The sequence below is a fragment of the Hetaerina americana genome, unplaced genomic scaffold, assembly GCF_022747635.1.
Source record: "Hetaerina americana unplaced genomic scaffold, ioHetAmer1.1.p SCAF_39, whole genome shotgun sequence".
Lineage (NCBI taxonomy): Eukaryota > Metazoa > Arthropoda > Insecta > Odonata > Calopterygidae > Hetaerina > Hetaerina americana.
The window spans coordinates 575,268-589,391 of record NW_027286974.1 but is presented as its reverse complement, the minus strand read 5'-3'; the positions used below and the strand labels follow the sequence as shown (position 1 = coordinate 589,391).

Sequence of the window (14,124 nt, the reverse complement as noted above, 5' to 3'; positions counted from 1 at the left end):
TTTACTAAGGTTGTTTATATCAATTTTGAACACTAATTCACGTAAATTGTGAACGATTTTAACATATATTTAGCGTTAGGTTCTTCAGAAAATACCTTTGACACTCCATCCTGCTCAAATCAATTTAGACAAACACCTATTCCGCCTTTTATTTACTCTCTTACTGGATTAGATGTGATTCACCGGGTGGGATTCGTCAACTTGTGTAATGTGAGGAATTGGGATTCTCTCCCTGAAAAGAGCCGGTCATTTTTATCGACCCTTTGGATCTTGCACATGAACTGCTGTGTTGGAGAAAAAATAAGAAGAATGAAATGCCAATCTCAAGTTGTCGAAGCATTTCTGATGTTGTATTGTGTGAATAATCGAAATATTTCACGTAATTTTTGACAGATGTTTATATATTTAACGTTATATTGTCCGGTCAATCATCAGACGTAATCTTAAACGATCATAATGTGTGATAAAATTGATTTTGTGGTATGCAGATTGTGTTTTAACAGTGGTGGGGTTCTGATGAACATTTTCGACAAGAATAATAAATCGGAATTTATGTTGGAAAACACTATAGAGGATTTGATAAATGTAAAAGTAAGTGAATTGTATGTGTGATGCCTTTTCTAAAATATTTTTTGAAGATCTTCGTTGTACTTAAAAGCAATTAGTTCATGGAATACGTAAGGTATTGGGGAAAACTATAGTGATTAGTAGACAAGAGTAGATTTCAGCATTATAATGTCAAAATATTGTTATGATGTATTTTATCAGGTTGTGGAGGATGCAAATTATCCCTGGTTTGTTTGTTCGACCTGCATGAAGAAGCTTACGGAATTCCGGCTATTTAAGAATCGATGTGCTGAGTGTCTGATTGTTTTCTACAATCGTATCCAAAAGGGGTTCAATCCTGTGACGGAAGGCTGGTTAACTAATCGACAAGAGGTCAGTTGCATCCATTAATTTGAGATATGCAACAAAATCATATCTTGCACCAAAAGAATATATTTCGTTGCATCTGTGTTGATTTATATGCTGTACAATTCATTCCGGTATCTCATAATGCCTGTGATTGATAACTTTGTTATCCATCACAGGCATTATGATTTGAGGCAAAAATGTGCACTATTTGAGTATGTAAGCTTGAAAAAGTAATTTTGTTTAAATTACTGTTCATTTCACCACTCCCAAACCGACATATGCAAAAGCATCCTATCTTTTATTTCAATGATCTTGCATCTTCAATGACCATGTTCCCATACTGTTCATAACTGCACTCCATGTCAAAGTAAATGTGATCATTTTTTTGAAAATCCTGTCATATCTATGTATAAAATAATGCAAATGAATCAATTCAATTCTTATTTGACATTTTTACACTACCGAACAGTACAGAACAGGTTGGATTCCCATGTGCTTCTTTATGGGGTGCACTGTAATGGGCGAATTTAACATAATGCCATAAAGGACTTAGTATTGGGTGAATGCTACCATCACCTACCTAACTGACTGGGTTTGATTGCTGTTTTTATGATTGATAAGGAGGTGAGTGATGTCCTGACCCAATACAATAAGAATCCTGGAGAGCATATGGTTGATGGTACATCAGACAAAGTGTGGGCTTCAAGTAGTACCGTGGAATCTGCTGTACATTCCGTGGGAACAGCATCAGTTGAGATGAAGAACCCATATTCACCAGTCCATGGAATGAATTTTATGGCCATTAATGATTGTAATGAAGTCAATATTGAGGTGAGTGAATTGAGCTGTTATCCATTGCAATCATAACCAATTCTATTTTGCAAATTAATATTGTAGTGTCTTGAAAGTTTAAACTTTTTCTTCTTAAGCATGGAGATGAAGAACAATAGGTTTCAATGGCTCTGTCCTTTCAAAAACCTGTACTGAAATGGTGAACTATCATTTGATAATGTTTACTCCATTGAATGAATTGTATATGCATGCAATTTAAGCACCTGAAGTCATAATCATTAATCTTTTTCTAAAATAATGGATTCCAAAATTGTTTTCGAGAAAGAATTACATCACAAATTTAGGCAAAAAAAATTTTTTGCCCTGAATCACCTATTTTGAAATGTTCATCATATACAATTATTAAATCATATTTTTGATATGCTTTGAATTAGCTCCCTGGTGAGATCAAGAAAGAGATTGAAGACGAGACCATCGCCAGTGATGCTGTCGACGGCAGTGAGGTGGATGTGCAAGATGACATGATCATTGTCAAAGAAGAAATTGACACCACCAGTGGATGCCCTGTTCCTCTGAAAATTGACACTGGCTCATCAATACAGGAAGGCGACAGTCATTGGTCGGACAATGAAGATTCAAGTCATTTGGTGAGTGTATGTATTCATTTCAGGAGCATAATTATCAATCTGCACTTTTGATCAAATTTTCTCTTCCGGCTCAAGGAAGTGTTATCATCGATAGATGTAATGAACATTTCAATTTTCTCAGACTGATTGAGCAAAGATCACTTAATATAAACCTTGTCTCCAAGAACTTATATATGGGGTCGAATTTATAACCATAATACCCTAGGTCAATAAGACGCAGGATGAGTCTACTTTAAATGTTCTCCCATATATATACAGGGTGTATTCCAAATGTGATGCCATCACATTTCCCATGCCACTCCTATTGAATGTAGTGAAATTGAGTCACTGTTGGTAAGTAGGAGGGACTCTAAGCTATGCTTGAAAACCAATTTCAGTGCTCTCTAAGTTTTGGAAACAGCAGGTCATCAGTTATTGTGCGCCAACCAGCAATCTGTATTTAATGTAAATTTGCTGTAAATATCATGCGATTTACTTGATGGTATTAGTGTTTAGAAAGAAGACTACTGTTTTTTGCTGTATAGCATTATTCCAATGGTCTGCATATGCAATTCTATACAAATGAAACTGGCAAAAGCATTGAATTACTGCTCATGATAAAGGTGGTGTATTCAAATAGGTAAATGTAGAAGTGATTTGTCAGTTTTTTATGAAGAGATAAGATATGCCCAGGATTCTTTAGCAAGTAAAAGTGTTAGGATAGATAATTGCTATTATGTAGCATGACATGTATTAGGTTTGTGTGAAAATTAAGGCAGGATTTAGTTTTCAGAACAGGAAATACACAGCTTGTGCCAAGCAAGGACTATTCAGGTATATCATGATTGTGGTGATGCTGGGTGTTTGCTGGGATGACTTAGTTGTTCCCTTCTTTATTCTCTTTAGTACCTCTACGTAGAAATCATATTATTTGTTCTTTCCTTGAAACATGAATTTATTATTTGTAGCCAGGTATTCGATGCATTGGTTAGGCTAAAAGGCCTTTATTGGCAGGAGCACTCATATATGTGCGATGTCTAAGATCTATCTGCCTTTTTTTTGACATTTTTTTAAGGTTTTTAATCACCTTAACAGAGAAGTGGTCATCAAAAATTGGTAGTGGGAAGCAGGTTGATTAAGGATGGGATAGATAAGGATCATGATGGTTTTGGTAAAATTGTATTGGTTATGATGAAGAGGGAAAGGGTGGTGTTTAATTGACTAATGCACTAGGCAGGGCCAAACTTAGTGTAAAGGCTAAGTTCACAGATCGTTTAATTTTATGGTATTTGGACAAAGAAGTGATGATAAGGTGAGGGCTTTTCAGGCAGTTTGGTTCAAAAAGAGAAGTGTATTGGGTTGAAGGTTTGAGAATTTTAGTATTCAGCAGTTTTTCAGGGTAATCACTTTTTCTGAGACAGTAAAGTAGCTGGTCCATGTATTTTTATTCGAGAGGAGTGTTCTTGCAGAAACAGAAGCCATAGACTGAGTCAGAAGGAGATGAAGGACTTTGCATGTGAACAGTGGCCACTGTTGAGATAAAGTTATTGTTGATAGTTGGTAAGTTTCATTCAGACTGAGTTAAAATTATTTTTCTAGGGGTCAATGTTGATAGTTTGGAAAGTTATATTAGAGTCAGATATAGATGAATTGAAAGATACTGGAAAAGAAGAAGAAAAAGACATGACAGTACGGTTTGAGTGTTTCTTTGATGAGAAAACTTATGTCAAAGTTTACCCAAAAACAGATTTTCATATGCATTCACTGCATTTTATAATGACCCTTCAAAAATTGAGGTCTTGCAATATTTTTCTATGCTTAATGGTAATGATGTTACTCTGCATGAGCTTCCCGGCACTCCTCCTACCATTTCACAAAGGTCAAGTCCCAGTATGTAACATCGGAAGACATTCCACTGTAGACCTGTGGGTGATTGAGTTAGTTTTGCAAGGGTTAAGGCATCTTCGAATACTCAAGCAAGTGAGTGATTCGTGGGCCACTGGTGCAGAGGGAAACCTCTCGTAAGCCTTAATAGAGCATGATTGCTTGAGACTAACAAGGATCGATGGTGCTTAATATATCCAAGCCAGAGAATTTGTAATTATTTTGTTTTTATTATTATTATATTACTTGTGACTTATGGGCCACTGGTGCAGAGAAAATCTCTCGTAAGCCCTGATCTAATGTGAGTGCTTGAGAGAAGCAAGGATCACTGCAATATAGTACATCCACGCTAGAGGGGAGATAATTATTTTTCATTTTTTATAATTTTTAATTTCATTTCATTATATGTGATTAGTGAGTACATGCGACGAGCAATGATCAATGCTGATTAATACATTCATGCTATAGAGTTTGTAATTATTTTGCCTTTATAATTATATTATGTGTGACTGATGAGCCGCTGGTGCAGAGGGAACCTCTTTGAAGCCCTGATGGAATTGGAGTGTTTAAGACTAGGAAGGATAAATGTGATTAAGAACATCCAAGATAGAGAGTGCATGATTATTTTTCATTTATTATGTTTTTAATTTTATTTCAATATGAGTGATTAGTATGCCCCAGATGCATAGGTGAACCTCTTGTAAGCCCTTATAGTATAAGTATATGTGGCAAGCAAGGATCAATGCTGCTAAGTATATCCAAGCTAGACAGTTTGTATTTTTTTTGTTTTTATTATTTGATAATAAATGACTTATAGGTCACTGGTGTAGAGGGAACTTCTTGTAAGCCCTGATTGAATGTGATTGCTAGAAAGTATGTGATTAATTGGCAGTCTACCATTTAATTGTACTAACCATTTATGGTATCGATTTATTTCAATTATTTTTAGTTTTTTATTTTTTTTTCTTATTGGTTTTATTCAGTTTTTTGTATATTTTTAAAGATTTACTGCTTATATTTTCTCTAATTTCCCTCATCCATCCTTTGCCCATTCATAAGAGTAAGGCTGGTATTGACTCTTCACATTATTTTCGGAGGTTATTGGTTTTCGGAATTTTTGGTAGCTTAAAAAATAAGGGTTCTCAGGATTATACAAGTATATGGTAAGTTTACAGAAGATGGGAAACATTTAAGTACTGTTCAGTGGGTAAAATCATTATCAGAAAGTAAGAAGGAAAGATCTATTCAAACAATCAGGCATAAATTAATGTTGATTATGGCTGACGTAGAAAAGATCCAAGAGAAATGAAAGGAATTATGTGAAAACCGTTTGTTACAGAACTTAGGTCAACATGGTAGCACAGTAAAAAACTTGACTTAGATAAAGAAATTGGGAAAGAATATAAACAGAAGTGATGATTAAGACGTAAGGTAACCAATTTTATACATGATAAAGTAAGTAAACAGTGAGGAAGTTAGCTTAGGTCCAGACATATCCAATGATGGCATACAAAGGGCTTTAAAGCAGATTAAATTAAATAAGATGGTATGGGTAGACGATGTTTGCAGAATTACCTAAAGGTTTTGGAAAATATGAAAGAAAAAGTAAATGGACTGATTAATAGTGGGTGTGAGGATGGAATCTGGCCAGAAAAAGTTTTTTGATAAATTTTAGTTCCTTTCCAAATAAGCTATAGTTCACATTCACATGTGAATGCTACGGAACAATAAGTGTGAAATACTGTACATCTACAGAGGTCTTCTTGGGATTATCAACAAAAGGATAGAATCGAGCAAATAATTACTCAGGGAATTTTTTTCATGAGCTATCAACTAAAATATTTATTAAGTTGCATACAAGTTAACAATTTTTTTATCTTCAAAAAACCATGTTTAACAATATTTTTCATGATATCCTGAAGATCTGTAATATTTTTTCGTTGATCTTGCAGGATCCTTCAGAAAATGCAGAAATAAATATACCCCCTGAAGAGGAAATTGATATTAAGGAAGATTGTGATGCTGATATTCCTCAGGTGGAAGTAAGACTGAGAGGAAAGATGTTGCAGGAACAAGGTAAGGAAAGCTAAGGACTTAGTTGACACTTCACTTTTTCTACTTTCTGGTGTTATATAACCATTGGAGATTAACTCTTGCACTACTACTAAACACCTTAATGGCTATGTAACCTGTTCTGGTTTACTTAAATCTGAATTTGCTCGTTGAAACACAGGCAAAACTGTTGTCAGAAAAATAACCTGCATAATGATTTCCTGAGAATGAGAAGTCTTTCATCTGAATGCTACATAAATCTATGATCCCAAGATGAGAGTTAGTTTAGTGCCTTTTAATTTTACCCTAAGGTCCTCATGGGATATTTTGGTATGGCAAAATAGACAGTTGGCTGGGTTAGCTTGATTAAATTTTGCCGAAAGTTGATATTTTCTATTTCAGCCAATAAAAGTATATACAATTCATTCAATGAAATCAAATCAAAAGTAAGGACAATTAATTTTTTGAAATAATTGAATTTAAGAAGGTCATTACATTGCACTGCCTTACCATTGATCTTGTCAATAAGTTATCAAGATAAGCTGAGACATATACAGGATACCTTTAGTGCTGCAAAAATTTGGTGTGAAAATTTGATTAATTAGTTTTTTCATGAAACTAAAAATAATTTGAATTAAATATCATATGAAAAATGCATATAGAGTTAATTATAATTCATCATAATAAGTTGCAAAAATAATTTGCCACTAAGTAATTCATAATATTTTAGCCAAGAAAGATGTTCAATTTATGCTGCCAACACAATTATTGAATAGTTCAAATCATCTGGAAACCCTAACATATGTACGATAATTCAAACTAATTAAGTGCACAACTTAATGTTAACTGCTGCATACTCACATTTTCTTAGTCTAAATCTTATTTTTTCTTAATTATGTCATATGCATTGCTATTGATTTATTTTCTTCATTACATTAAATGCAGCAATATGAAATTTCCCTGATGATAAAAATGCTTTTTACAGAAAAAAATATATCATTCTTTAAATGATATATTTCCTTTCCTGTGTGCTATTAAATGCTTCAGAAATATTCTTCTTGATCTTTTTAGAAGTCCTTGTATAAAAAATAATGGTTTGGTATCAGGGTAACACTAAGTAAACCCATGCGGAACATTTATGTGAGACAATTATAAACCCTATAAGGAAGAAAGGACTATTAGTCTCAACCTCGCCGGTTTCAGTCTATAAATAAATAAATACGTTTCTTAAGGATCCTGCCAATCTTTTCAATATGGTAGACAAAAACAGGATGTAGGCTCTGGCAATCACAAGACAACAGACTCCACGCCAAACATATAAATACTGGGCACCATCCCGGCAATGTCACTTCATCATGAGGACAATGGCGGAATTAGCTGTCAAAATGTTGGTGCTACTCAACCTGACCTGGTGCAAAACTAGAGAAGCCCTTATGCACAGGCATAATTCAGGTCAGCTTTAGTTAATGACAGATGCCTTGTTCCTGGGATTTCAGCACAGCTGAAGTTGCTAACATACAAACAGGGACAAATGGCTTTTTACAGGAATAGATGTATTAATGCATACCTATAATAATTTATTTACAATAATACATTTGTCAAAACTGGTTTAAACAATGTTTTTCATTGCAGGAATATATTATTAAATGAATATCAACCTTACCTTATCCTTCAAATGTTTCAGATGATTACCAAAAACAAGGTAATGCAGGAGAAAATGCTTCAGCCACTCAACCGAATGTGTGTAAAATTTGCAACAAGGTATTTGAACAAAGGGACCTTCTAAAAGATCATATAATGCATGTGCACCTTAACCAGGTGATGCAATTCAAATGTGATGTTTGTTTGGAGGCATTTAAGAGAAAAGAACACCTTAAAAGTCATATAAAATGGGTGCATGCTCGTAAGAAGAAGCACCAATGTGAATTCTGCTCCAAAAACTTTCTAAATTTAAGTAAACTCAAAAGGCACATGTCAACACATACTGTGGAAAGGCCATTTCAATGTGCATTATGTTTAAAAGGTTTTGCTAAAAATATAAATTTACAGGCGCACATGTTGACACACACTGGAGAAAGACCACACAGGTGTGAAATATGTAGCAAAGAATTTGCTCTTAATAGTAACTTAAAGAGGCACATGTTCACACATACTGATGTAAAGAGGTATAAATGTGATGTATGTTTAAAAGCATTTGCTTATAAATGTTTTCTTAAGGATCACATATTGACACATACTGGTCAAAGGCCACACAAGTGCCATATCTGTTCAAAAGCGTTCACTCAGAGAATTCATCTGAAGTCAAACATGATTACACACACCGGTGAAACACCTCACAAGTGTCATATTTGTTCTAAACCATTTGCAACAAAAGGTTCTCTAAGGGGCCACATGCTGACACACACTGGTGAAAAGCCGCACAAGTGTGACATTTGTTCAAAGGCATTTGCTATGAGAAGTAATTTAAAGACACACATAATGGCACACACTGGTGAAAGGCCACACAAATGTGACATTTGTTCAAAAGCTTTTACCCAGAGCAATAAACTAAAGTCACACATGCTGACACACTCTGGAGAAAAGCCACACAAGTGTGTCATTTGTTTAAAAGCTTTCGCTCGGACTAATCATCTAAAGACACACATGAAGACCCACACCGGTGAAAGGCCTCACAAGTGCAATGTCTGTTCAAAGGCATTCATTCAGCGTTGTCATCTAATCTCACACATGAAGACACACTCTGCAAAATAATCATAAAAATGTAAGATCCTAGAGCTTATTTCACTCGAAAGAAAGGATATTAAAACTTTAATAACAACTTTGTAACAAAGTGACATTATTATCCTGTTTTATGTAATTTCTTCAAATAAAAAATTATTGATAAAGTGACTTATCTCAGCATAATTATGTATATCATGATAACAATAATTAACCCTCTTAGTGCGGCGGGGATCTCAGGGGTACTAGTGAGAAGTGCGAAGGGTAATTTAAGAAAATGTATCACCTTAGAAAAAAAAAATTATGAAGTTATTTGTTTAGATATCCATATGCAGTTGTTTATTTTAAATCCATCATCTGAAAAATTAATGTAATTACTACAGTATCATAAATTTGAAGAATATTTTTTTAGCAATTATATTTCGATTTTATGACACAAAACTAATGTTTTTTAAACACATTTTTCAATTAAACTACGATATTTAAATATAATAAAAAATCAAAAAGACATGTAGAAAATATTATAAATAAATAAAAACCAGTGAATTGCAAATTTTTTTGTCAGACTGCATAGTTCGATTTTGTTGAAATGGCTGATCTCACTGAGTCAAATTGGGACTTTTCCCCTTTCCTTGAGACTGCGGCAATGTGCTTACAATCAAAAGGCAGAAAAAAATCAAGTTCCAACTGACAGAGAACTGCTTACAATGTAATCCATTACACAGGGCGCAATTGATTAGATAGGATGGACGGCAAGAGAAACAAAATCGATTACAAAGCAGTGTTCTCATTTTCATTGTCTCAACAAAGTCTGTACAACTCTGGGGATTGTATTGCTGACTTCATCTTAAAGAATGTGGGTTGGGATGTTTGCAGTTTGCAGTATCAGGCTCTGTACAAAATAAGGTATTGGATTGCTGTTACCTCTTGTGGAAGCAGCCTTCAGGATAAATAAGCATTGAAGTAATTCATTCATGAGGACCATCTCTTGATGGAAGAATGGGAAATAGGGTAGACTACCTAGAAGGTTCACTTATCTAGACATTTAGAACTTTGGGTTCCGGATGGGTTTGCATATCAAGGCACTTTGCCAAAATAGATGTTTCAACTTGGGTATTTTTGGCACTAAGATTCTGGCTTTTAAGGAAGGGTTTGATGGACATTTTGTTTCTTGCTGGTAGTGTTAGGATCCATGTCTCATTAATTCTGATAATTTATAGCAAAAAATGGATCAGTTTCCTCTTGAATTGTTTCAAACATTCCTAAAAATTTGTTTGGACATTTGTTGGTAAATGGCTTTCAGCAAATGCAGGATGGATGCCACATGCCTATGCCCATGCCAACACACCCTGTGGCACCAAGCATTCTGCACAAGATGGCTTATCAACCTGGGGTCCTTGTTGAGTTCCTCAAATTCCAGAGCCCCCAGATCCCAAGGAGTGGGAGGCAGACTCCTTTTCCTCAAGAGAATCGATGATAAATGAAAGTGAGAATCAGGGAATAGTGACAAGTGAATCAAACACAGTGGGAGATAGTGGACTTGATATGGACCCATTCCAAGAGATGAGTGTATAGCAATTGCCACGGCAACTCATTATACATGAAATGCATGACAATGACAAAGGCTTTGTTTCTCAGAGCCAGACGAGGAACAGGAGCCAAGAGAGCAGCCACTGTCACCAGGACCAGAAGAAGAGGGAGGCTCTTCTTCCTTACCATAGGCATATACCCATATAGATTTGCATCCCCAGTTAGACCATTGGTTGGGGTGCCAACGCACTAAGACCAGAAAGGACAACCCTTTACCTTCCTGCCCACGTGGTCGACACCGGTGATCAATGCATATATGACAATGCTGGTAAACAGATCCTGACAATGGAAAAGACGACGTGCACCTTTCCCTTTGTAGCAATCTTAAAAGCGGGAGGTGGCAAGAGGATCATTCAAGACCTGTCACCATCATATCAATTATATCGGAACTGCAAAGTTCACCCTCCACTCAGCCACACAGGCGCTGGAGATAATTCCCATCAATACCCAATTGATTAAATTTGATATAAAAGATGCCTTTTAACTCAGGAAAAATATTATCTTTGCTTTCTAGAAAATAAACTTTATTGGTACACTAGTTTCATTACACTGTAACTTCCTTAGGACTAGTGGTACAATAAAGATTTATCTGAGTTATGTACGCAGTTGAGTAGAGGTAACGGATGGGAGATGGGGGAGTGTAATTAAGGAAAGGAGAGGTGTAAGAGGGAGGGGAGGGAAGGGTTGGGAAGGGAGCATGGATTTGCATCATGGGGATTTTTTGGGATGTAGAATAGGAATGTCCAGGTGGGGTGAGTGAAAAGGGAAGAGATGGTCATTAGTTATCTTTTCCTTCTTCTTAACCATTTTTAGAATTTCTAACTGCTCTCGGATATCCAGCTGCATTCATTTCTTCACTCCAGGCAGTAATTCATGGGTGAAATCTGCTCGGTGGCCTTCCATCATAAGATGAGTTGTAAATTGGGACATCCCAGTATGCTTTATAAAATCCGTCCGGTGTTCTTCTGCTCAAACCGTTAAATTCCTCCCTGTCTGATCAATGTACTTAGCATCATAGTCGCCACATTTCAATTGGTGAACCCCACTCTGGAGAGTTGGTTTCATGGGGTCTTTGACTGCCGGTAGCAAACTCCTTAGGTTTTTATTATTGTAGAAGGCAGGTTTTATGTTCATATCTCTGAGTACACGGCCTATTTTAAAAGGAGGGTTTTCATACATATTTAATGCGTCGCCATGGCTCCAGGTCTCTGGGTGGGGCACAGTAAATTTCCCTCAATAAAAGTTTTTTCCTTTTGTTATCCAACAAGTCATCAATCAATTTTTCTGTGTGCCCATTGGCCAAAGCCATTTTTAAAAAATTGGTTATTTCCAACGTGAAGGCTGATAGATCTAAAGAGATAGCTATTGCCCTGTGTATCATGCTTTGAAAGGCTGCAAGTTTTTGGTGAAAACCATGTTTTGATGATGCATGGATGCCCTGGTCTGTACAAGATTTCAAAAAAAAATTGCGTTTTTCCTCTTGAATAGAAATAACTAGATCCAGGAAATTCAAATTATAACCCTCGTTGGTTAATTTTATTCCTTGAAGTTAAAGAATTGATGAACTTTAAAAAATTTACCAATTGTCTCTTTGTATGTGTCCATAAACATAACACATCATCTACGTAACGGAACCAGTGGTGCACATTTTGGAGGAGAGGATTTTCACTTTTGAAAAGTTCCATTTCTAGGTTATTCATAAATATTTCAGCCAGTAAAGGTGATAGGGGGGACAGCTCATAGCTATACCTTCCAATGGTTGATATAGGTTTCCATTAAACAAGAAATAATTCTAGGGTTGTGAAGTGCAAATTTGTAAAACATTCCCAATTTTATGGAAAATATAGCAGAAAGAATTCCATAGAACTGACAAAGTCCTAAACACATATAACTCCACCAACGAATTCCATATTAGTATCATTTGATGTTGTACACTTATTCACAAGTGTCCCAAGAGAAGAAGCAATGCTCCTAGCGAAGGAAGTGCTACTCAATACTAAACCACCAGAAATTATTTGCAATGAAGTCATATCTCTATTCACATTTTGCATAAATTGCATGTTGTCTGCAAATTTTATGCTGACTTAGTTTTCTGGTGAGATTGAAAAAACATTGGCGATGATGCCACTGAGTGATGCTGAAGAGAGTAAGGCTGTGAGTGTCCAAGATGATGTGATCCTTGTCAAAGAGGAGGTTGACACTTCTAGTGGTTGCTCTGCTGCTCTAGATTGCATAATTGCCAATGTTTAAATCAATGCAAGGTGACTGGTCCAGTAATGATGAAGCAGAGAATTTGGTGAGTGTTCATATTCAAGTTGTTTGCATAGTCAGCAATCTTTGCTTTGAAATCAGTTTTGTTCACAGTTGAACTTTGCTATGTGAATTTTAATTATCTTCCCTCTTTACTTGAATTTGCACTTTCTATTTAGTTATCCTATCACCTCACTTGAGTTGTTGTGACCATCAATGACTGCAGTGAATGTACCTCTGTTTGCATTAGTGGTTAGGAGTATGTAAACAATTCCATCAGTCATTATAACTATGGAAGTATGAAAACATCTTCGCAGCTGTAATGCTTTTCTTTGATCTTGCAAGATCCTTCAAATAATGAATGATTCTGCTCATCTTTAAATTAAGAATTGGAAATTATGGATGAGTGTGTAATTAAGATTCCTTGGGATGAAGGATGCCTGGGAAAGGATCAGTTGCTGAAACAAGATAAGATGGTCTGACCACTTTTATGGGTACAGTTTTTCATCAGGAACAGCCTTTTGACTGCCCTCAGTATGTCCTTTTTAGTTATTATGAACCATCAGTTGATATGTATCAAGTATATGTAAAATCAAAATGCAAATAACTTTTTTCAGTTGGCAATTTGTAAATGCCTTTTCAATATTTTTGGGTAACATTTTATTCATTTTTTTGAGGGTTCATTTTGATATAAAGGCAGTTTCTTTCTTAGAGTTTAGTCTGCAAACCATGCCATTTTATATGTGCTTTTGGCTGAACCATCAGATTGACCAAAACTCTGACTTCATCATGTCTTCCTCCTTAAGGTGTTTCCCTGTAGTACCCTCTCAATCTACCAATAGCAATTACTCATTTGTTTTCCTTTCTGTCCACCCTACCCTCTCAAAACCCACATTTCAAAAGTGTTTCAATAATCATGCTTCTGAGTGATGTGAAAATGAAGCTGGAAGATCCAGTCACTAAAATTATTAAAGGCTTGTTATATGATGAGGTTCACTGTCTGAAGTGCCAACCTAGCCATACCTTCTATATTGGAGAATATACCACAACCATTCATATTAGAATCAATGACAACCTCAAGGATCATTCTAGAATTCTTCCAATTGCCCAAAAAATCCCCAGAACACTATAGTTCCTTTGATAAATAATATAATATCTCCATTTCAATATCCTTCTCATCCTTAGACCCTCAACTTAAACATAAAATAACAGCTGACTCATTGATTCTTCAAATACCAAGGTGTTAATGTTAGTTTCTCTCCAATCTCAATCTTAAGTTATGTTCATCTTCTCTCTG

At 35.5% G+C, this 14,124-nt stretch overlaps 2 protein-coding genes across 2 annotated transcripts in view; both read left to right on the top strand.

The window, feature by feature from the left end:
• The window catches only part of LOC139691703 (uncharacterized), an 88,225-nt gene extending 81,876 nt beyond the window's left edge, over positions 1 to 6,349 (top strand). The window contains exon 3 of the mRNA XM_071589551.1: positions 6,170 to 6,349. Within this exon, the coding sequence (XP_071445652.1) occupies positions 6,170 to 6,307 (138 nt within the window). The 3' untranslated portion in view covers positions 6,308 to 6,349. The remainder of the gene's footprint in view (positions 1 to 6,169) is intronic.
• Positions 6,350 to 8,175: 1,826 nt separating this feature from the next.
• LOC139691668 (zinc finger protein 596-like) lies at positions 8,176 to 12,827 on the top strand. The gene is made up of 3 exons (XM_071589512.1): positions 8,176 to 8,473; positions 8,516 to 8,951; positions 12,666 to 12,827. Exons 1-3 carry the CDS (start codon positions 8,241 to 8,243, stop codon positions 12,825 to 12,827), a joined length of 831 nt encoding a protein of 276 aa, XP_071445613.1. The 5' UTR covers positions 8,176 to 8,240.
• The last annotated feature ends 1,297 nt before the right edge of the window (positions 12,828 to 14,124 follow it).